This window comes from Podarcis pityusensis, assembly GCF_964106645.2.
Source record: "Podarcis pityusensis genome assembly, chromosome: 2".
Lineage (NCBI taxonomy): Eukaryota > Metazoa > Chordata > Lepidosauria > Squamata > Lacertidae > Podarcis > Podarcis pityusensis.
In genome coordinates, this window is record NC_138029.1 from 52,175,548 (window position 1) to 52,198,095 (window position 22,548).

Consider the following 22,548-nt stretch of genomic DNA (forward strand, 5'->3'; position numbering starts at 1 on the left):
TAGATAGATAGATAGATAGATAGATAGATAGATAGATAGATGGATGGATGATAGGAATTTTATTATGCATTGGATAAATCTGGAGAATTTTAAGAGGTTGATGAGTAATGTCAAAAGATGGAAAAGCAGTTGTATAGCCAAAACGCTACCATCATTCCAAGCTGATGAACGGGAAGTTTAGGCCAGGGGTTATTGAAAAAACAAAACAAACAGGAAAGCATGTTGCGATTATACAATAGGGAATTATCCTGAAGGAAATGAATGGGTCATATTATCCTTTACTAGAACGGACACCTGTCAGTTACCCTTTTAAAACATACAGCACTTTTTCTTTAGCGGGATTGGGACAATGAAAGAGCACTGTAAATATAGTTGCCCCATAGCAGGCATCATTTTTGACAAGATATTTTGCAAGCGTAAAACCAGCATCTTCCACAAGAGATGCAGAGGAAAGAGTGGCAAAAAGCATTTTCCATGCACCAGACATCAACCTTGTCTGACAACACATTCGCATTCCAGTGGGTGCCTCATTCTCTACCATTCTGAAGTCCACAGCAAAGGATAGCTTCAATTGGTACCTAAGTAATCGTATCCTATTTCCAGATACTTCTGATCACGAAAGTGTTTTGGACAGTGTATGGGGAAATATCTCTAGCATTTCAGTAACCAGCCTTGTCAATCTGTGAGTGGTGGACTAATGGCGTACATGTACACCCCAAAATGACAGTGGTAAAATATTGTCATAAATTGACATATGATAAGTGAGCATGTTATTGGCTGTAATTACCTCAACTATTTTACATTGATTGGTCAATCTTTGGTGCGGCTGATAGAAATAGAGAATGTGAGATTGAAGAAGCAGCTCATAGGAAATGAAAGGAGAATATGGACTATTCAAAATGGAATACGAGATGTCTCAGCTCACATAATATCACCATCCTGAGGTTGGAGAAAGTGGTGGCAGTGGTAGCTGTATTGGTAACCAGGAACACATCTGTTGCAGTGATTATATTTTTAGCTTTTTTCAGAAGACTAGTTTGCAAACAATCCAAATCATTCCCCACTCATACTGCAGCCCCTCACACAGTTTAAATCACACTTATTTATATATCTTTTAATTTAATTTAGTGATTTAATCCAGACACATGAGGATTTGGAGAAACCTGACTGGAATGGAATTGGGGCCCACAGTGTATCCCTCACTGCTAGTTTTAGAAAAGCTCTTAGCTGCCAATCTCATGGGGATTTCAGTTGATTTTTTTTAAAAAAACTGTAATACATCCTTAAATCATGGGTTTGGTATTCTTTTCAACATGCATTTTTTTAAAATAAAAAACCCCAACACCAGTTATTTCTGGTATTGTTTGGCTTTGTAAATGGAAGGACACACAAACCCTTTTCTTTAATGTACATTGTACTAACCTCACTGAAGCCTTTAAAATTCCATTTTAGAACAAAACTCTTATTGTGAACAATACTTAAACCAACGAAGATTCCCCAAGACACACACAAACACACTACAGTTTGCATCATCTTGTACAAAGCATTATATATTCTGTGTCTTTCTTCTCAGCCACACATATCAGCATTACAACCACACAATGTTCATCTCTTGAACACTCCGGCAGCTTAAATTATTTGGTGTCTCTGGAGGGTAATGGCAATGATCCAAACTGGAGAAAATGCTGAAATTAAAAGACATGTTTATACAGGACACACTTCTCCTAAAACGTGCACTGGAAGAACGAAAGACTATTTGGCTTCAATGACTCATATGGCTGAAAAGGCCAGAAGATAACCTAGCCCAGTGACTTACATCAAGGCAGTCCTGCTACCTAACGACTCATCTTGAATTGACCTACATAATGCAGACTATAACATCTCACAAGCAGAGGGCAGCAGAGAGGAGAACCGCTCAAAATGCCCACAGAACAGATAGTACCAAACAATAAAAGAACCACACACTACAGGAAAATGTGGTGGTGGTGGTTTTCAGTACCACTATCTGAGACAAACAGACTTTTAATCTAGGAGAAAACTTCCTAAATTCAAATATGACATTATGTGAGACTTAAGCCAAGAAGAAAACCATCCACAGACTCTCCCCAAAAGTCATTTTAAACAGGGACACTACATCCAACCTCTTTCAAGATGTAGGAGGACTTAGTACCTCCAAAGAAATGGGGATGGGGGAGAACCCAACTATATTGAATGTAGAAAATATTTTTTCTTTCACCACAATGAGTCCACAAGAATAGAGGCACCAGATTAAACAATCTTAAAACACAATTAAAAATCAAACCATGTTTTTTTTTAAAGTTATAGCTTTGTCCAAGGCCACAGTAATACTTTCCCTAAGCCAACAGAGCCATAACCTAAATCCTAATCAGCTAATGGCCACTTAAAGCCCTGAGGCAGGCCACCTGGTTTCATTTGCACAGATGGAAAGCAGGAGCAATTGTACTAAAATCTCTAAAGGACATGAGACAAGTACGCCAGAGAGCCATAGCAACAAGTCTCAGAGCTTGCTCTCACAAATCAATTATTGCTTAATGCTTTTTCATTCAGCTTTGTCCTCTCCTGGGCATTTAAAAATTGTGTTTCAAGAGGAAACCCATAGTCCCTTTGTGAATATGCTGTGAAGGTTTTAATAAAGTCAGAATATATGAGAGAGAAGTTTTAATGAGTAAGGTTATCATTACAGAGCCATTCTGAAAAACAGTTTTGTCAACAGTATCTCCTGCAATGGTCCCCTCTTCCCTGTGACACAAACATCACCACATTAGTATTTTGTCCCATGCACGATGCACATGCATGAACCTTTGAAGTGCAGGTGAGAGTGTTTGGCCAATCTAAACAAGAAGAATTGAGAACTGAAGGCTCCCACTTTGGTAGCAAGCAACTGCTCTAGTTTAAACTCAGAAATGCAAACCTGTGAAGATAAGCCCTTTATGATTTAGTATCAGAAACGCAGAAAGGTAAAACAAAAACAAATAAAAACCCTCTTAACATTGGAGACAGTATATGTGTAGATAAGCACTACTTAAAATGTGTTACCAAACTGCTCCTAATTGTTCATTCTTGTCCCACAACAAAGATGCAACTGTGGAAAAGGGCAATGTAGCAGAATTCCAGACACAGGAAATGCTATGCTATGATTATTCAGAGCAAAATAAGTTAGTAGCTCACAGCTTGGAACAGCACATCCCTTGCCTCTGAAAACACAGCCCTTCTATAGGATGAAACCCAAGATACCTGATGATGAATCAGAATTTGTCCCAACTCTGGGTTACTGGAATCTAACAGACATCAAAACAATGGAAGACTAACGATAAAGGGGAACGAAGTGGGTTGTTGAAAAGATGGTGTTCAAGGCATTTAAGACGGGCCTAAAGGGAATGATAGATTATTGCAAGAAAAATGTTTATTCCTTCTCCTATTGTGTTCAGGGAAATGTTTTAGATGCTGCACTTCAGCCCTGTCTAGTCACAATACATCAGTAGGTGTACATGTCCCAGTTGCGAAGACGCAGAGAAAAGGAAGAGATCTTGATACTGGATGCATTACAAAAGCTTCAACTTTCACACTTTTAAAAGGCCAGTTTTTAGCCCATAGCTATGAAGACAGACTTCCAAGTGTGGAGCTTGTATGCTCTAAATATTCAGAGAGAATGAACACACAAACTTAGCTGAAACTTTTTCTGAGGTGGAATAAAAGGTAAAGGGACCCCTGACCATTAGGTCCAGTCGTGGCCGACTCTGGGGTTGCGGCACTCATCTCGCTTTATTGGCCGAGGGAGCCGGCGTACAGCTTCCGGGTCATGGGGACAGCATGACTAAGCCACTTCTGGCGAACCAGAGCAGCGCACGGAAATGCCGTTTACCTTCCCGCCAGAGTGGTACCTATTTATCTACTTGCACTTTGACATGCTTTCAAACTGCTAGGTTGGCAGGAGCAGAGACCGAGCAACGGGAGCTCACCCCGTCATGGGGATTCAAACCACCAACCTTCTGATCGGCAAGCCCTAGGCTCTGTGGTTTAACTTACTTAATTCTTATCTGCGAAACAAGGAATAGAACCTATCATTATTTTATGTACACTCAACTGTATGGATGTTACTGAAACGGGGGGGGGGGGGAGAGAAAGAGAGAGACAGAGAGACAGACAGAGAGAGAGACCTTTCAATGAATGCATCCTATAAGTAACCATTTTATTTTGAGATCCTATTGTTTAAATGATGTGAATCCATTGTGAGAGCTGGGTGGCGGCTGAATTTTTGACCGACCTCCTCCCTATCCAGAAAGCTCTAAAACACTTCAAAAGGATTTCTGAATAGGAAATAGACTAGGCAGTGTTAGAACAGCCACAGATTCAAATGCAAGCATTTCCTCTGTGTGTGCTGCTGCTGCTGCTTCTAAAAGAGAGAGACTTCAACTGTCCAATATAGCAAACAGGGAAAAGTTTTGTTTTTGCATTTTGAACCCTGATCTATACAGTATTGCAATATGTGAAATGTATGGTTTAGTTGTTTTGAGGGGGCAAGGGGTGTCTTTAATCAGACAAGCCACTCTATTTTTCTCATAGCCAGCTGTCTGGAAAGAAGGATCCCTAGAAGAAAAAGCAGAGTTTCATTACCAAATGAGTATGAGCTACATTCCCAGAGAAAGTGAATTCCATAGAATCTAGGCCAAGGAACGAAGTGAGGGGGGGGTAAGGAAATGAAACTTTACAAACAGCATAAAGTTCACAGAAACTGCACCAAAATTCCTCTTACACACAATCTTTCTGCTATTCCCATCCTACAACAACTCGTTATTGTCACTTGAAAAACATGTAATTAGGACTAATATTGTTACTAAATCATTATCAATCTGGCATGGAAAGACAAAGGAGCCCATTTCCTTCTTGTAGATTCATCTCACAGCTACTTTAGAATAGCTGAAACAGTAAACTGTGTTGTTTCCAGAGAAAATTTCATGACTTTAGCTTGTGACTTGATCCCCACCCCCACCCCGAAAAGCAACTTAATCATCTATCCCATGACATATCCTTAGTGCAATGGATCTTTGAGCAGGGCAGTTTCTCTAAAAATAAAATGACTACATTCTCTGAAATGCGAGCGCTTCTACAAAGCCAGAGTTCAGCCACATCATTAAAAAGCTGCACACAATAGAACTGTTACCTTGAAAGGGAAAATAACCGCAAGGCCATGTCATCCTGGTTAACTGAGCATCCTTTAGCCATGATAGTGTCACAAGACAAACCACAAAAAAGAATGAAAAGCCGATTCATTGAGCTAGTCTCAAAAGCCCCTCATGTTTGCTAACAAAAATTCATAATGAGGGAAGCCTTCTTTTAACAATGAGCGATAAAAATCCTCACTAAATTAGAGGCAATGGTAGAGATAAAATATTCCATGATAATCATTTCTGCTCCCCACCCACCTTGAGTAATGCAGATTATTTATAATAAAATGAGTATTTTCAGATGTCTAAGATACAGTCTTGGCAGTGTCCATTCTCAAGGGCTTACATAGGGCTGTTTCAGGCATAATGCTATACCACAGTTTACTGCTACATGAAAAAACAAAAGCAAGACTTAACCTTGTATATTTCTCCTTTCCTTCTGCTCCTCTGGTGCAGCTGCAATGAGATTTCATAATTTCTGTTTTAAATTTAAATAGAATAATTTCTGTTTTTAACCATGAATTATAATTAATTTAAACCTTAAACCAGCCTCTCCCAACCTGGGGCCCTCTAAATGTTTTAGACTACAAGTTCCATCAGTCTGTGACATAATTCTTGATAAGGGACGGTAACAATTCCTCCCCGCCCATTGCCCATATCAGAGAAAAAGAATGTGGGGGTGAGATGCAGCTCTAAGACAACACAGCGTTCATGAGCACCAGGGGGTTCCTTTCTGCACCAGACTTATCAAACTAACGAATTCAGGGGCTCGGTCACCAGCTCTGCCTTGTACTCAGTTACATAGGCAAGTTACTTGTCCTTCATTATTAACCATGATCCCACAGCAGCCATTTTGTGGTGGTGCCTACAAGAGGTTTTGTGCTGCTTTCCCCCACAAATTATCAGATGTGTGCATGAATTCAAAAAAGTTGTCACCCCCTGCTCTACAAAGCTTTTGGAGTCTATCAAACAAAATTGACACTGCAGTAGAGAATAGCTCTAACTTCTGATGAACAGAATATTAGAAACACAAAGCACAGAGGCTGGTCCATCTGCCACTCACTTAAGCAAGTAATAAGTTTCTATAAATAATTTGAATAAAAAACTGCTTGTCCTTCAGCATTTGTTGGTTCCTATTGTTTCCCCACTTCTCTTCCCAGCTCTCTCACTTCCACCTCACAAGCTACCCCAAACTAACAAGTAAAGTGTAGCTAGCAATAGTGATTATGACATTCCACTTTTATGTGACTATAGGCTGATATTTGGTTTTAGATTATGTACTTTCACTGGCCGCCAAAGCTAGTCAGTCACAAAATAATATTGTAACGGTACATTACAACTATCAGCGATACAGCTAACAGGAGAGTTTATAGAATACAGCTTTCTAGCCTGGCTTTATTTTTCCTCAGCCATATGTACTACGATTCAAGTTCTCTTGGGAGGTAGCTCTTTAATTTAACGGAAGGTTTTGCTTCTCTCATCTGCAAGTTAAACAGCATTTAAACCAGAACCGCTGACAAGTATTTCCTGTACAGCTATGAGAAGGTCTTTTGCAATGAGTCAGGCCAATTTCCATCTCAGTCTCGTATGGCTTGCAGTAGCTCGCCAGAGAATCTTAAGATGGCTTTGGGAACAACATAGGATGGATGGAAGAAGCGGCTGTGCACCCTCAACTGCCATTTTGTGTAACATCCAAACAATTTGTGGGCATCACATAACATTGGTTATGTTTAGGTTCTGTGGTTTTTTTTAATGAATCTTTGTAAGGTCAGGTGTTTTGCTTTGTTTTTGAAAAAAGAGAGCATCAAGTGGCCTTCAGTTTGGGTCAAGAGGCCTCCATCTTTAATACCATGTTTTTAGAATCTGGTAGGTGAGAGTTAAAAGATGGACAGAGAAGGCATAGTGTCTAAGTCACGTTTAGTCTGCTACAATTCCCTCGTCCCCCCAAAATAGTATAAAAGCTACTGCCTGATAGATAGATGGAAGCCTTGGAAGCTGTTCAGATTGCTGCAATTGATCATAGTCATTTGACACCCAAGTTCCTTTCCCCTTACATTTACTGCAACAGTAAAGCTTTTTGAAATATCGTCCATGTGCAAGGAATCAGAAGTATGAAAATAAAGGAGGTAGCATTGGGTCACACCTTCAAGCCATAGCCAAAGAAAAATGTGCTGTCACCAAGCCAGGCAATTAATCTCACTACATTTAAATCTGCCTGTCAGTTTCTAGACTATACTCATTAATATGCTCTGCAAACATGTTGCAGCACTGTGGACCACTAGAATCTACTAATGGAGGCTGGTGTGACCCACAGTGAATAAATTTGAAACACACAATTTTCCTGACCACCCCCAATTTCAATCTGATTTTATTCCAAGGTGGGGTTTTGGCTTGGACACTATACTATCCCTTTGACATTTAGCCTGCAAGCCTATGAAGGCTTATTTGGGAGTGAGCCCCACTGAACGTGGTGGGACTTCTGAGTAAGCACACACAGGAGTGGGTTGCTAGTTTTCCATATGAGAAGTGTTCCAAAACAACAGACGCCCAGTTCATTAGCCACTGTTATGCTGTGCCTTTCCCAAGAGCCTGCCATGGTCTGAACTCAAAAGATCAAGGAAAAAATAGTATTCCAAAAACTGTCAATCTTCTAAAAACTGGCTCTAGTATCAGTTTTCAGTATTCCACAACAGAAGTATGTCCAAAGATATTATATTAAGTGCTAAATACGATAGTTGTATTAGCATCTAAAAATTATGTGTCAACGTATTGCACAACACATAATAAAAGACAGACCTCAGCTCAAATTGCTGATGCTACAATCCTGTTGCCTTACATAAACCTATCTTATCAATTTTTCCTTTCTTGCAGAATGACTAAAACTATACGATTCCTCCCCAGTTCTCTCTTACCAGCTAGCATCATACCCAAGTTCTACAATTCATTTCTATTATAAAAGCTAACTAAAATTATACAGAAATATAATTCCATCTAGCCTCCATTTCCCAGAATATTAAATATATTTTTCAGAAGGCCATAGTAACACTACAACATTATAAGGTAGATGAGCAGATAGACTTCTGCTTTTGCATGTGCAAATATCAAAACAACAGTATAGTGTAATAACTAGCAGTAACGTTTTATGTCACTAAGCTTGCAGGAGCATCTACGGAATATCTGGTTTTAAATTAGATGCAATTATCTTTTCTCCCCTGCCCCCACACTGCACTCATAAAAAATATTGGGTAACAACATGTTTCACTCTGTCCCATCACCCAGATGTATTGGGGTCATGGAAAGGGTGTGCTAACTTGAACACTATTCACATGCTGGTTGTTTTCTACATAAGCAGGAACAAGGTGAGGGGTGGAATCGTTGTCTGTGGAAGGCAGGAAATCCATCCCATCCCCTATAGGCACAAAGGGTCACCATGTTACACCAGAAGACTAATTGCTAAATAATTACCAAAAAAAAAAAAAAAGGAAAATGAAAGGCTTTAAAACAAAGCAACTGCAGCTCAGCATGGGTGACAGTTTTGTCTGACATTCAAAATGGCCATTGAACACCATGTAGAATAACTGAAAGAGATGGGTTCAAATTCTACTGCGGTTATGGATTCTCCATGTCACTGTCTCTCACCCTTAGTCTCCAACCAGTTAAATGGGTTAATATTTACCATTTATACAAAGTGCTTCGCGTACTGTGATTAACAATGACAATGTTGTGTAAATGCAACAAATTCCTGCAGGGAATTTATTAGCTTCCTGCCTGCCATCTTCCTAATACTAACAGACCACTCCAAGCACCCTAACAAGGGTACATTTCTCAAAGTATACTGGGAAGAAGCTGCCATGGCCATAAGGCTTTCAGGGGTTTTTGAGTTAACGTGCCTCCTTTTTGAAGAGCTGGCTCCCATAACACATGCTGAATTTTGGCTAAGGAAACCAGCGTTGACTGTAGGAGCTCCTGAAGTTTGCTCATGGCCACTTTTGCTTCTCCCCAGTCTGTTTTTCTTTCTGATGAACTGTGCTGAACTAAGTCATGATTTTGCTTAGCATGTCATCTGAACTGGAACTCCTGCTTAAGGTCATGATTAGAAAGAGAGCTTAATCGCAAGCTCGGGGCTCCTAGGCAACACAGTAAGCGAAACCTTTGTTTAACACAGCACAGTTGTTGTTGTTGTTTTAAAAAAAAAGAGGAGTAAAAAAAGCTGCACATTCTTTTCCAGGAGCCCACAGGACCTGTTGTGAAAGCCAGGTCAATAGGTCAGTTCCTCCTTGGTGGGCAATAGCTACTTCATGAAAATTCTGCAAGGTCAAAGTTAAAGACCACAAAGTAAATGAGACGTTAAGGCTGCAAATCCTATGGACCTTTACCTCTGAACATAGCGAGAATTACTTCAGAGTAAGAATGCATGGAGTTCAGGCCTAAGGCATTTTGCTGCTTGAGGTCAAGGGCAAGATGAAACTCTTTCCCCCTTCTACATATGGAAGACAACCGGACTGACAGCTGAATCACCCTAGTAAAGGGATAGCAACCTCCACAACACTTGGGTTGGGGGCTAATTTGTGGTAGGATGGGCTGTGCCAGGAGAATGGCCCCAACATCCGCTGCCCAAGGCCTCACTTTGCCAGCCCTGATAGGATTGTACTACGAAATAGTGTTTATTAACCACCATTGTGCTACAGAAAAATTGGGGTGGGGAATAAGAAATCACAGGGATGTTTAAATTCACGTAAGCAAGATGGCAACCCAGTTAGCAGCAGACTTAACAAGGGCCATGCATTCAGGGCTTCTGGTCTTTTCCGAGACAGCCACAAATCTCAGAGCGAGCAAGAAACTGTGGCTTCTAGGAAGCAGCTGCTTTCAACATCCCTGCTCCCAGTATGCTGCTGGATTGCAATCTGGTGCTTCACTTTTTATTTACACACAGTTTAAACAAGGCTCTGGCATAAAGGAGAAAAATGCTTTGGAAGGAATGCATTGAGTGAGAAAGGTAAATAATGAGTGGACTGCTCTTCAATTATTTTCTTTTTAACAGCTATCAGGACTGTATATAATTCAACTGCACTTCTCAAAGATGAAATCCATGAAATCCAGAGCAGAAGAGAAGGGGGGGGGGGAGTGTAGAACAGTGACTGTTTATAGTTAATTTGGCGAGGGGGCGGGGAGATACATAGCTTTCCTACTTGTTATGTTAGTTTATTTCTGTGCCACCTTTTGTCCCAAAAGGCTCTCACAAGAACTAGCAAAGGCAATCCCAAAATTCAAACAATAAAATACAGCAAAAGATTAATATCTCAACAACATATCATATTTGTCATATCTATAGTTCAGAAGAGGATTCTTTCCCTAGAAAACGTCCATGGGTCATAGGATTTCAGGCAGAGATAAAATGGAGTTTAGCAAATGCAATTCAGTACACAATTCAGCTGGGCCTCTCTGCAAAAGCTAAGAAGAAGAAATAAGTATTGTTATTTAGGCCAAATCACTATGTCCATTTATGGCACCCACGTGAAGAATTAAGAAATAGTACCATATGGTTACACATGCTGCAAGAAACAGCAAAAGAGGATGCATTGAGAACAAGAACATAAAGTCTTGTTGCACCTTGAAGGCTAACAAATTGTATTGTGCCATAAGCTTTCATGGACTAGAGCCCACTTCACCAGATGCTTCAGATGAAAGCTTATGCCATAATAAGCTTTGTCAGTACCACAAGAATTTTGCTGCAACAGACTTGCAACACAGCTATCCTTGCCCTGTCAAATGGACCAAAAGTGCTCCTTCTCCAGGCTGTCTTGCATCTCACCATATGGCAAATTATAATGTGCATACATTATTCAAGAATGGAATAGTGGTGTCTTTGTAGACATACAAACCAGAACTACTGAAATGCAATTTGGAAAGCTGGATCTAGGACAAGGATTAAATGTGTGCAGCCTCAGCTCTGCCAAGTATATGGAGCAAAACACACACAAAACTACAGCCTCTCCTCCCCAACAACAAAGTCTTGTGACACTTCAAAGGCAAATAAATACAAGTGGGCTCTAGTTCACAAAAGCTTATAACTCAAATTCACCCATAATTTCTCTTACTATACTGAGACTCTTTGGGATTTGTTGCAACAGAGTGATACAGCTTCTTCTGTTGAATTTATTGCTCTTGAATTTGCTAGTAGCATACATTGGAATAGTTCAAAATGTGGAATAATCGTAAGCAATTCTTCTTAATTCTTAAGCCCTGCACAAAAGGGATTTCCCTTCTCTCCTCCCCTGCACCCCCCAAAATTAGCTGGGGGTGGGTCAGGATAACCCCCTGCTGAACAACACACAGCAGGAGGGGGGGTCATTCCATCCAGCAAGCTGAAATATTTGTGTTGTTGGAATGTTTGGCATAATGCAAAGTGGAATTCCTCCCACTATAAATAGACTTGTTGGGTGCAATAGTTCTTTTGCAGCAAAATCCTATACGTATTTGTTTGGACGTAAGTCCCACTGTGTTGAATGGAGCTTTCTTTCACGTAAGGGTGCAAAAGGATTGCAGTTTTAGAATCCTTTATCTTGCCTCTAAATAAGCTCAGCTTTTCAGTCTTCACGGCATGATGCAAAAGTAACTCCTTTTCAGACCTCTATTTGTACAAAATGGAAAAAGATTTCTGGAGGATAATGCTATCAGTGGCTACTGATCATGATCACTATACCACAGAATGCGTGCTAAGAGGAAGGCACGTTTGGCAAACCCTCACCATGATCAACTCCCACCCAGAAACCTATGTCCACACTGTGGAAGGACATGTGGATCCAGAATTGGCCTCCACAGTCACTTACAGACTCACTGTTAAGACCGTGTTCACGGAAGACAATCTTACTCTGCTACAAGTGGTCACCAAAGAAGAAGAGAAGAAGCTCAATACCAGCAGGTGGGGGGCAAACAGCAGGACAGGGCTACTGTGCTCAAGTCCCATTTTGGGCTTCCCAGAGGCATCTGACTGGCTACTGTGGGAACAGAATGCCAAATTAGTTAGGCCTCAAATCCAGCAGGGGTTTTTGTGTGTTCTTATAGGAGACGGTGGGGGGAAATACTTCACTTTAATCAAACTCAAAATTAACGTTATTCCAGAGTGCAGGGACAGACAGCCGTCCTTTTGACGTAAAAACAATCATCCTTTGTCACCAGAAAAAGCAAGCAAACAAAAAAATACAAAAGCTGCTGAAGTTTCAAGCACAAGTTGCGCCTTTGCTAAAGAAAGCAATTCGCTGAAATGGCTCTCTTACAAAACACCTATTAGGAATGCCTACTTTGCCAAAGGGAAAAAAGGTGGCTCGTCTTACACTAGAACCCTGGCCTCATTAAAGCTTAATTGAAAGGAGCAGCAGGGGGAAGAGGGCAGGCTAGAGTTCTGTGGGTGGATGCAAGCAGTGCCTATTCTCCCCCCCCCCCCGAAGGGCGTTTAGAGGTTGTGGAAATACACCCCCATTGTGTCACAAATGTCACCTGGAGAAGCCCCATTGAAAGGGCAAGAATCAGACTTAACTTATCTCATTCAGATTCAGCTTTCGGTGGTCAGTGGGCAAGAAATGTGAACACAGCTCTACACCCCATATTTGGCTCTGCTGGTTACCACTGATCCGCTTATGTGTCACAATGTCTTGCTTCTCAAAAACAAAAACAAAAAACCCTTGTCTATCATTTCAGTATCCCCAACGGAACGGTAAAATCTTTGACATATTTCTGCTACATATGAAATATTATAGAGGTTGAAGATTCTTATGCTCTAAACCTGAAGCCCGTGGTTAAAATCTCAGTTCAACTATGAAGTTCTCGTGTGAAATTAGCATGCTGCCATATTTCCTCTTTACTGATTAATAATCTTTCTGGGAAACATTATATGACTTCCACTCAAATGTTATTTTTAATGACAAATGAAGTTTAAAAATCTAAGCAATTTAAATGATGCTCAATGAGTTCTAATTTTCATTTCTTGGCTGGGTGCAAACATTTTCCTGTCATGTTCCTATTAAATATTGCCAATACCTACTGATTTATAGCCTGGATTGGATCCTGAGAAGCACAGCCAGAAGGAGGTTGGCATAAGATGGGGATTTTCCATCAATTCCTCCCACTGAAAAGCCTCTTTTGAGGATTTAAGGGTCCTCCTGAATGGAGTGGTCTGTGGCATGTGAGGTGGTAATGGAAAGGGGGAGGCAATTAAAAATCAGGGGGAGGAACCTTCTATGAGCAGTTTTGCAGGGGCCTGCAGAAGATAGGAGGGATGGTTAAGTCATCTTCTGCCAACCCTCTTCCATCAGAGCAACTCAGGATGTAAACCTCTGTTTCTTAGTCCCAATGAGTTAACAGGACTTATTTCCAAGTGAACATGACCAAACTGCTGACGCCACAATGGGAGAAAAAGCCAACAGATGTAAAGACCTTTGGGTCAATTTGGCCCAACCTCATATAGTGTCATTTAGGTATGGCAACCCCATTACTTTTGCTTGCGTCAGACTGTGGCATGCTGGAAGTCTGATTAACTTTAGAGGGGATTGTTCATGTTTCTACAGCTGGTCTGCATAGCTAAGTAGAACCATGCCATGTTTTGTTCTAGCTCCACATTCATGAACAGGCAAGTGCAAGGCTAACAGTCAAAAGACAGAGCACCACACATGGGGTGGTTGTTTTAGATTTTAGTCAGTTTTAGTACACTTAATACAATAAGACTGCTTCTGAAACATATTCATGCATTAATGAGTCTAAAGATAAGTGCCCAAAGGAAAGGCGTTTCTTGAGAAAACTGCCAATTTTGAGATGAAGGTTATTAGGCAATAACACACAGCTGTTGCACCTCTGGGACGTGAGAGTTCAGCTGTTCCCTCTTAGAATTAATAAAACAAACCATGAACTACTGACAAACATTTATACTGTTCAGACAAAATGCATCAGGGCCTCTAAAGGAAAATGAAGTGCCTCTGCTGATCTCAGTAAGGGAAGAGTCACAGCGCAACAGAACCAGATGTAACCATTTAGAGGAGCTTGGGAATGTGCTTGTTTGTGTCTAACTTTTAGGTACAGAAACCCCGATCTCTGCTTCTACTGCTGCAAACCTCTGAGACCTGTACGTATTATGCAGATTGCTATATATTTTCTTCTCTTAGAAAATATACTCTGCTAGCCAAGCTGTACCCCTTGAACACTAAAAGGTTTGTTTAATTCCTTCCCTGGGAGTGGAATTTTCCAATGTATTACCTACCGAGTATGGTATTGCTATGCTGCTACCAGGACACAGTGGTGGATATTTATTTTAATTGTCCCACTCATTTTAAAATGCCAGTGTAGACTATGGGGAAAGGTCATGGCTCAGTGGTAGAGCAGAAGGTCTCAGGTTCAATCTTCCTGTCTCAAGGGAGAGAGACAGTCAGTGCAGAGAGGGGGTGTAACGTAAGAGTCCTAGCAGTTTACCTTAAAGGGCTGGATAAAATGTCATGAATGATCAATAGGAGATGTTGTTCCTTCTTGAGGTCAGTAACCCTGGTTCTGGTTTCTCAGTGTGACGCTGACAAACCAAGGCATTGATTTTGAAGCTTGTTCTGTATAGCACTTACAAATCACCCTATCTTCAACCAGCAGTGGAGGCCATTGCCATCATCTTCAACAAGGCTTTTATTTACACACCTAATGTATTTATGCCTTTGACATCAGTGGGATCAAGCTGTTTAAATGCACCCACACAGGCTTTTCAGCATTGCTTATGTCACATCCTGTGCATTCAGAGCACTTTCCCTGGCAATCCCACTGATGTTACTAAGCCTCTTTCTGAGAACTGGCCTTGAGGACTGTGCCTGTATTTTAACAGCCCAGCAAGTTTTAGAGACATGCTTCATCAGATTCATTCATTTATAAGATTTCTTACCACCATAGGTTCCCAGGGCGGGTAGCTGCATGGGAGGGAGAGCTGGGGCAAATAAAGAGGGCTGGGTAAGGATGTCAGAAACTCAAATCTTTCCTTGCTCTTCTATGAAGCTCACTGGGTGTGTGGCTTTGGCAAAATTACTCTCACGCCCAAGGTTGTTTTCAAACTAGAGTGCTTCTTTGACTTTGCTGGAAGAAAGGTAGGACACAAATACAACAAATACAAGTTAATCCTGTCAGAAAGTCTCCCTGTCATTGAAAGGACAAAGGGCCAAGCTAGAGACACATAAAAACTTACCCATACAGAGAGCACGGGAAGATTGAATCAGGTGTTCAAGATTGCCGGTTCCCATTGTGCATCTGTAATGTTTGGAACCACTAATCCCACGAGTCTCCCCAATGGGTGGAGAGCTCTCACGCCAACACTGTCTATTCCTAGGGGCTGCTGGTGTGGTAAAACACTCCACACAATTAAGGAAAGTCACATAATGAGTTGCTCCAGTCACAAAGAGGCTATCTCTGGTACCCTCAAACATGCAGTAGGCATAATGTCTACAGTAGTCCTCAAGAAACTGGAGGAGATGGAACTACTGTATGAAATTTTTCTACTCCACCAGCCTGTTTTTCCTCTCAGCACTGCACCAGTTCTTCTAAACGATGTACAAATTTATTATTCCTCTGCAGCTAACAGAGTGCATCTGTTCATAAATAGCATACTATGTAGTCTAAATTAGCACAGCCAATATATAAACTGCTTTTATTTGCTTAATTTCAGTTCTTTTTAATCATCTATTCATCTTGCAACTCAAAACGCCACAACAAACTATTAAAACATAAGCAGAGTGATTTGCCATTTAATATAAATAAAAGTTAGCTATATGGGGAACTTTATGGAGAAACAAGACTTCTACATTACTAATAGTTTTAGAGATTAAATTACTTACTGTAAGCTGGTCTATGTACAGAAAATTATTCAAATTTAGAGCAAAATGCTTCACATTTAGGAAACAAACCAAAGCTAATTTTTTTGCCACATTCAACCCACGTGCTAACTTGCTTCTCAGAAGCCTATTAGGCAGATGAGCAGAGTCTAATGAGTCCTGACAGTCATGCAGAAAATGGCATCTCTCTACCTTTGAAAAACACACATACACAAACTGTATGACAAGACTTTTTGGTAAGCACCACACACACAAAAACAAAACACCCCAAATGCTCAGTAACTGCAGAAATAAAGTTTAAAGAGCAGACAATAAAAATGAATCACACACGACAGTACAACACTACAAGATGATCAGGAATGAAGGGGGTTTCAGTCTTTAATATATCAAGAATTAAGCTCGGGGAACAATTCGAGAAAAAGTGTCTGAGATGCAGATCACTAGCAACTGAGAGTTTGAAAGAACATTAAGTTAAGTTGCTGATTTGTATTAAGAAAAATATATATATGCAGAAACTTGAAAGGCTTCCACAAACCATTTCTAACCACACACAGAAGCAGGAAGTAAAGGTTTGAAAAGGTTTTTGGGGGGTTTTTCAACCTACCTCTCTTAAGTATGTAAAAAAAGGAAGGATGTAAACGTGGCTATATTTGTGTGTCCAAATGTTTACCACACTAAGGAAATCTTTCTGCTGTAAAAGAAACTACAGTATCCCTGTGTCACACCAAGAGCCATTTCCACTCTTTCTTTAAAAGTTTCACTTCTGGTTTACTTTGTCTGGCTTTAGTTTCTATAGAGGATTCTGGTTGCAAGTTCCCAGTGACAAAGAACAGTTTTCATACCAGGGATCATTAGGAAAGGAACTGAAAACAAAACCACTCTTCATACAAATCTATGGTGCTTTTAGTTTATTGTGCTTTTAGTTTATTCTGGTTGCTGCACCTCAAAGAAGACATTGCGGAACTGGAAAAGGACAACCAAAATTATCAGGGGGCTGAAAAAACTTTCCTATGAGGAAATGTTGTAATATTTGAGGGGGATTAGTTTAGAACAGCAATGGGGAACCTCCAACCCACAGCCTTAATTCCAGGGTCCTAATTCCCTACGCCCATCTTCCCTGTATGCAACGTCAGGTAGGATGTGTGCAGGCAAGAGAAAATTTGTAACCTGACATCACAATGACATCAGGTGGGTGGCTACTTCAATTTTAGAAAAAGAATAGAGGTTACAATCCTAAAGCCGTTTACCTGAGGGTAAGCCTCAATGAAAACCAGTGCTGGATTACCAAAAAGGCAGAGTAGGCACCGGCCCCACGCCTTTCTAGAGGCACTGCAACAACGGATCAAAATAGTATTGATTTGATCTTGAAAGAAAATTACAATCAAACTTTCTTAGTTCAGTGTTATCCAACTAGAGCACACGCATGAGAAACCTCCAGATACAAACCTTTCTGTGTGTGTCGCGAGTTCCCACCAACTCCAGATCCTAGTAGAATATTCGCAAGTAGCCAAGTAGAAGCTTTGAGATAATTTGCGAGCCCCCCCCCCCCGAGATTTGAACTGCCTAGGGTCGGTCCTCCACAGGGTTTAATCCAGCACTCATGAAAACAACAGGACTTACTTCTGAACAAACATTTGCAGGATTGCACTGTTAAGAACTGCTGCTCTGTCCTCAAGCCAAGCAGAATGAGAGCACCAGCCACCTTATCCTCTCATCTAATACCTATCTTTATGACTGGCTACACCACACCATCATTAGCTGAAGGTGGAGGAGTTCAGAGTTCACAAAACCATCACCTGCCCATCAGGAAATAACATCTCTGTCATTGTTTAAAATGGAGTGAAAACTTTCATTTGGAAAATTATGGCCTGAGTTATCAGTACACAAAAACCTAATCAAAGTGTCCTTGAAGGATCAAAAGCTCCGATAAGCATTTACAAGGACAGATGATACATCAAGCAGAAGATAAGTGGGAGATCCTGGCAGGCTCTGCAAGAGGCACAGGAAAACATAAGGAACAGAATATACTTCAGAGGCTAAGAAATGTTCTAGTAACATACTTCACTTACGTCATCCCCCAAATGCTGCTAATATCCTCAGCAAAAAATTCTCTTATTAAGGAATGCACAGCTTACAGTCAAATGTATACAGGGCTTAAAATACCAGAGCTAAGGAACAATTGGTCCCACTGGCTCCACACCACTGGGAGGACTTAGTTGTGTGCCTACAGCAGGGAGGGAGTGTAAGGATAGAATGTTCCCCAGTGTATTGACCACTACTACTGAATGCAGGTCTCAAAGGCTCCTTTGCCTTCCATAAAACTGATCTATCTTCTCTTTCACCTTTTCTGCAGCATTTGTGTGCTCTTCTCAGTGGAAGAATGGGTATTTTTCATAAAAAAACAACAACTGCTGCACTCTGCAGGAGAGTCCTCCTGCAGATACCATCCTATCAGTAGTTGCATTCTGTTGGATAGGAGAACTGGGCTTGTGGTGGCACCTGCCCCTTAGAACTCCTTCCCATTACACATCAGACAGGTGCTGTTGCTATTGTGCTTCTGGGGTTTTCAACAAGCCTTTTACATGGAGATATTTCTCCCAGGTTAAATCTGTAGTGGGTTTGAAAATGGTTTTACATATTAAATTGTTTTATGCATGGAATGGTTTTTAATCGTTTTTACATATGAGTTTGTTTTTTGCATATGGAATTGTTTTAAATTGTTTCATTCCTGATGTTCTTGCTGGGAAATCACTTTTAGACATTTTACAGGCATCAAATAAATAGACAAAAGTGAGCTAGAGGGATTAATGGCCTCTGACTCAATATAGGGGACGCTTCGTAGGCTAAATTCACCTTTCTTAGAAAATATGTACTTTCCCCACACTCAGCTGCCCCAAATATGAGACAGTATACAAGCAATAGCTTTGGTGCCTGTTGCTTTGCACTGTATAAACATGCACCTAAGCAAGCATGTGAAATAGGAATCTCAAACAAGAGGCATACAAAAATCCTGTGACTACCTCCTAGCTCCAGTTCCAGAAGGTATAGGCTGATCCCATAATTCATGAGGCAGTGATGGGGGCGGAGAGGAGGAGAGATTGTGCAAGGAAGCCAACGGAGAGCATAGTAATTTGGTACATGCTTTATTCAAAGGACAAAATCTTTAAAAGTGAGCTCTTGATTAGCTTTTTTCTTCTTCATCAAATGCAGAGGTGCTTATACTCTTTCTTATTGAGCCAGAACACCCAGAATCTACATCTATGCACAGGTATGCTGAGGAAATTACATTTTTCTAGAGGTTTTGTACATTAGTTGAAACCTCCCCTCATTACCACCACTACAAGTCTTGTCACATTGTGCAATAACACAAAATACCAGAAGTGCAACGCAGTGTGAGGACAATTATCCTCAATTATGATAGTTCTACACAGAGAGAGATCTTCTCAGAAGTTCATGAAAATTAATATGCACTTGTTTACTTAAAAATTGCCTACTTTGCAGCTGTCATTCTTTGTTTGCATGGCCAACTGAACAAAGACTTTGCATATAAAATACATAAATCACTCTCAGAACCCTTAAAAAGTTACTTCCAAAGTTGGATCAGAAGGATGAATCTGTGCAAGGGAAGGGAAGATAATATGAAAAAGTGCCCGGGGTATAGATGTCCACATGTGTTGAATCAAGACATTTCCAAGTCAAGAGGCAGAAGACCCAATGAGTCACAACTCAAAAGGGGGGTTACCTTAGTTAAACAGTTAGGGCCTACTGAACTAATGAGGCCTTCTCTTGAACAGAGGTAAACACCACAACAAGAGGCCAAACACTGACCAAGCAACTGCACATCTTCCCCCCGTTCAGATGACAAGGGAAACAGAGCTGGGTGTAATCTGCATAATGGTGAAACTTCACTCCAAACCCCTTAACAAATGTTCTCAACAGTTCCTTAGATAAGAAAGTTAGACTAGAAATCTAATAACTAAAGAATAAGAGTTTAATCGGCATTGGGGGGGGGACAGGCAGCACAACTGCCATGGGGCTAAGCTAAAGTAGCCCATTACTACTTTCTGGTACCAGTCCTGCAGGTAGAAATGGAACAACTATAACAGTGTGCTCCCTACTCCCATCCACTGAGATGGTTCAGGAGGATGTTATAATTGATGGTATCAAAAGCTGCCAAGAACTCAAGGAGAATTAAGCAAGCTCAAACTCTCTTTGTCCTCCCTGATACAGGCCACCAAAGTCATTTCAATGCCAAAACTGGCCTGGAGCCAGACTGAAATGGATCTAGATAATCGGCTTCCTCCAAAGACTCCTGACGCTGCACAGACACCACTCTCTTGATAATAACCATTCCCCAAAAGGAAATGTTTGCAACTGGCAGTAGTTGTCACTTGCTTCTGGATCCAGAGAAGGTGTCTTGAAAAGGGGACACACCACCACTTCCTTTAAAGGCAAATTACAGTTGTCTCTCACAAAAATGGCATTTACAGCTCTTGAGCCTAACCCAGGCAACCCCCAACCCTTATATGACAGGAAGGTCAGGATTGCATGTGGTAGGCCAAAAAAATTCAAACACCTTGTCCACAGTTATCTAGCTTTAGCTACTGAAATTGATCCCAAACAACCAGACTTGACATCTCCAGCTGATCCACAATATCTGTGGCATTAAGCTCCAGCAGAACGTGAGGGACTTTTCAAGGTGCCTTGCAAATTAGTCACAGCAGGCTTTTGTGCATTCTAGGCTACTCCCCTTAGGGGAAGATCCCACATTCCCACAAGCCCACAAAGCTGTGCTAGAAAGCTACTCAAGTAATAGTTAAGAAAACTTTCTTCACTGCCCCACAGGTGGCATGATTATGTGTTCAGCTGTTTTCACTGTAATACTTGTGCCACCTGTACTCCAGCAGTCACTTGGCTTACTCCATCACTCAGAGCCTTCCTGGGGACCACAGAGCCATCCAGGATCCACAATGCTGGAGAGAGCACTCGTGAACAACTGTGCCACTGGCCCTTTTCATCTCACTATTCCACAGTGACACCAGGGCTTTGATAGGGGTGCCAGCCATGCCAACTGCCCAATTTCCCAAAGCATTCAGGAATCTTCCTAATTAAAACAAAACAAAAACCTTCCACGAGAGGATGGTCCTAACTGGTCCTCCACCCCTGCAGGGAGCAATGAGCACCAAGCACCACAAACGTTAAACCTCACCAGGAAATGACCAGTCCATGATAACAAGGTAATTAAACACCACCAAACCATCAACCAGCCACCTGCTAGAAAAGACCAGCTTAAGCGTATGTCCTTCCTCATGGATTATTTGGCCAGTGATATGTCAACAACCCCATGATTGCAATAGCAGCCAAAAAGTCCCAAGCCAGCTCAGCCAATGGGAATGGGATTCTCTCAGAGTAGATGCTGAAAATCGTTCAATACAACTGCCCTAGTTTTCCCAAAACCGCCTCAGCCATTCAAACTGCTGGACAGTAGGTTAAAGGTTATTCCATCTCCCAGCAAACACACACACACACACACACACACACATTCTAGTCTTATACCCACTCACAATTTAGCTCCTGCTTTCCTCTCACACCAAAGCCAAACAATAAAGGCGCAACTCCCCAGTTGCTAGTTCATCAGTGGGGCTATAGGGTAGAAGGGTTTACAGGTAAGGTTGAGGAGCAGGGGCAGTCTCAGGAATGGTCCTCAAGAAGCTTAGTAAGGCTTTATACAGAAATTTATTGGCTGAGATGTGATATGTGGTATTGGCAAAGACAACAAGTGAGAATACGGTTGCGATTATGGCTGGCAAAGCTGCTCTGCAGCCTTTCACTTTATAGCAAAATGAGAATGGGATACTGTGAGACATGTGTTCTACAAGTGTGATGTCCCGTCCCCCAACCCATTTGTTTGTTTCTGTATGCCAGCAAGGGTGAAATGGTAACTCCTTAAACGTTTGCACAGGAAAACTTAAAATAGGTTCCCCTTGTCCATGCCAACTACTGAACTGTGTATTTATCTTAGTGTTCCCCATTCTCCACTACACCACTTCACCAAGTTCAAGCCTCTCTGTCCTTACTAATATGGAGCCAACTTTTTGAAGTGTGGTAGTGCCCCTTTTATTGAAAGATCAAGGGTAACTTTCTGTTCGTCCCCTGTAAATTGAGTAATTGATTAAGATTAGAGTCAGGGCCTTGCGTACAAAACAGACATAAATCACAAACTTTAAAAAATGGCCTTGTAACCACACTGTTTAAATATCAGGCAAGGAAGATAAACATGGGTAGAATTACTTCATTGTGCCCTTCTTTCCAGTTTAAAACCTTGGGTATTTTTTCATTAATCTTTGGCTTGTCAAACTCACATTCAACAGGTACTCAGAGGCAAAGTAAAGCAATTTATATTTTCCAAAAACTGAGACACAATGGAAATTATTCTGCCTGGAGATTGTAATAGGATTACGTCCACTGTTACAGCATCTGCATTTCTTGAGAGTAATTCACTTCTTTGGGCC

At 41.1% G+C, this 22,548-nt stretch overlaps 1 protein-coding gene across 3 annotated transcripts in view; it reads right to left on the reverse strand.

Moving 5' to 3' along the window:
* Window positions 1–22,548, reverse strand: part of NEURL1B (neuralized E3 ubiquitin protein ligase 1B) — a 210,317-nt gene that overhangs the window by 13,688 nt on the left and 174,081 nt on the right. The window contains exon 2 of one of the 3 annotated variants that reach the window (XM_080997201.1): window positions 5,604–5,642. The exons of the other annotated variants lie outside the window; for them this stretch is intronic. Within the exon in view, the coding sequence (XP_080853327.1) occupies window positions 5,604–5,642 (39 nt within the window). The remainder of the gene's footprint in view (window positions 1–5,603; window positions 5,643–22,548) is intronic. 3 annotated transcript variants of the gene reach the window in all.